Source organism: Myotis brandtii, unplaced genomic scaffold, assembly GCF_000412655.1.
Source record: "Myotis brandtii unplaced genomic scaffold, ASM41265v1 scaffold347, whole genome shotgun sequence".
NCBI classification, from domain to species: Eukaryota; Metazoa; Chordata; class Mammalia; order Chiroptera; family Vespertilionidae; genus Myotis; species Myotis brandtii.
In genome coordinates, this window is record NW_005363366.1 from 53,259 (window position 1) to 54,602 (window position 1,344).

General features: G+C 57.6%; 1 protein-coding gene across 4 annotated transcripts in view; it reads right to left on the reverse strand.

Annotated features, from left to right (window-relative positions):
* The window catches only part of TRIM26 (tripartite motif containing 26), a 13,869-nt gene that overhangs the window by 4,722 nt on the left and 7,803 nt on the right, over positions 1–1,344 (reverse strand). For all 4 annotated transcript variants that reach the window (XM_014544021.1, XM_005871578.2, XM_005871577.2 and 1 more), the window contains 2 exons: positions 612–634; positions 62–177 (listed from right to left, as the gene is read on the reverse strand). In XM_014544021.1, the coding sequence (XP_014399507.1) occupies positions 62–177; positions 612–634 (139 nt within the window). The remainder of the gene's footprint in view (positions 1–61; positions 178–611; positions 635–1,344) is intronic.

A 1,344-nucleotide genomic window follows, 5' to 3' on the forward strand; every position in this document is an offset into this window, starting at 1 on the left:
AGCGGGGCCAGGAGGAGGGGTCCAGCCCCGCTCCCGCCCCCGCCCAGGCTCCCAGCCTTACCCTGGAATTCTCGCAGGCCTCGCTGCAGAGACACGAGTTTATCCGAGAACTCTCCTGTCCTTTTCTTAACCACCCGAACAATGGGTTTCCCGAGCCAAAACTTCTTCCGTGGGTACCTGAGAGGAGACATAACCTCAGCTGTTCTTGCATTCCTCAGTCCTCAGAACAAGCCTGAAGGAGGAGGGAACAGGATCTCCCCCTCCTCCCCCCGCCACAGACAGAGAAACAGGCCAGAGACAAGAGCTTCAAGTGTCAGCAGACTCAACCCCAGAGCCGTTCAGCTTACGGAGCCACCTCTCCCCTCACCACCTGACCGTCCCAGACAAGGAGAGCAGGCCGAGGTGGGGCGCACAGAGATCTTGCTCTGTGGACAGCAAGACTTGGGTTCAGGATGGTTCTTGCTTCCCAGGAGGAACCATGGGTGTGGGCACCTTGGGTACCGTTTCCCTCCCCATTCATTCAAATGGCTCAAGGTCAAGGAAAAAGGGGGCGGGGGGGCGGGGGAACGGGCAGGACAAGGTGAGGCACATTCCAGCGAAGAAGCTGTTACCTGTTCAGGAAGTCCCTGGTGTCCTGGAAGAGAAGAAAGCACAGGATCAGCGAGTCGGACCTCACCCACCTGCGCCAGCACCTCACAGACGGACGCGGGCCCGTCCTTAGGCAGCTGCGGTTCTGGTGGAGTATGGGTGAAAGGGAAACAAAGTAATGACAGAGCAACCGGGCGGCTGGGGCATGGTGCAGCAGGGCCGGCTCCCTGCGGTGACAGCACCCGGCGGAGACTGGAAGTGGGAGGTGCTGGCCAGGTGAAGGCCGGGAAGGTGGGAAACGACGCGAGGGAGGCAGGGCCAGGCCATGCAGGCTGAACAGGAACAGCAGGGGGTTTAAACTTGGTTCCACGTACAGCAATAAACCACCTCCGGGTCCAGGAAGGCGAGTGATACACGCCACCTGCTTTCACGTGGCTGTGATTCCAGGATCCATTCTCCCCTTCTTCCTTTTAATAACAGAACCCAGCAAAAACTCCATTTCCCATAGTCCCTTGTAACCAGGCCTGGTCATGAGACTAAGCTCCAGCCATGAGATGTAAAGGGAAGCAATGACTACAACTTTGGGGTCATGTCCTTTACAAAAAGGAGGTTGCTTTCTGCTTCCCCTTCCCTTGGCCGACTTCTACATATTTAGGTGGCGAGCCCCACTTTGACAACACAGCTGAGGACAAGGTCCCTTTAAGGGAGTGGAACTGGAGGAAGTCACCAGCTCTGATGAGCTCACAGACAGCCCCC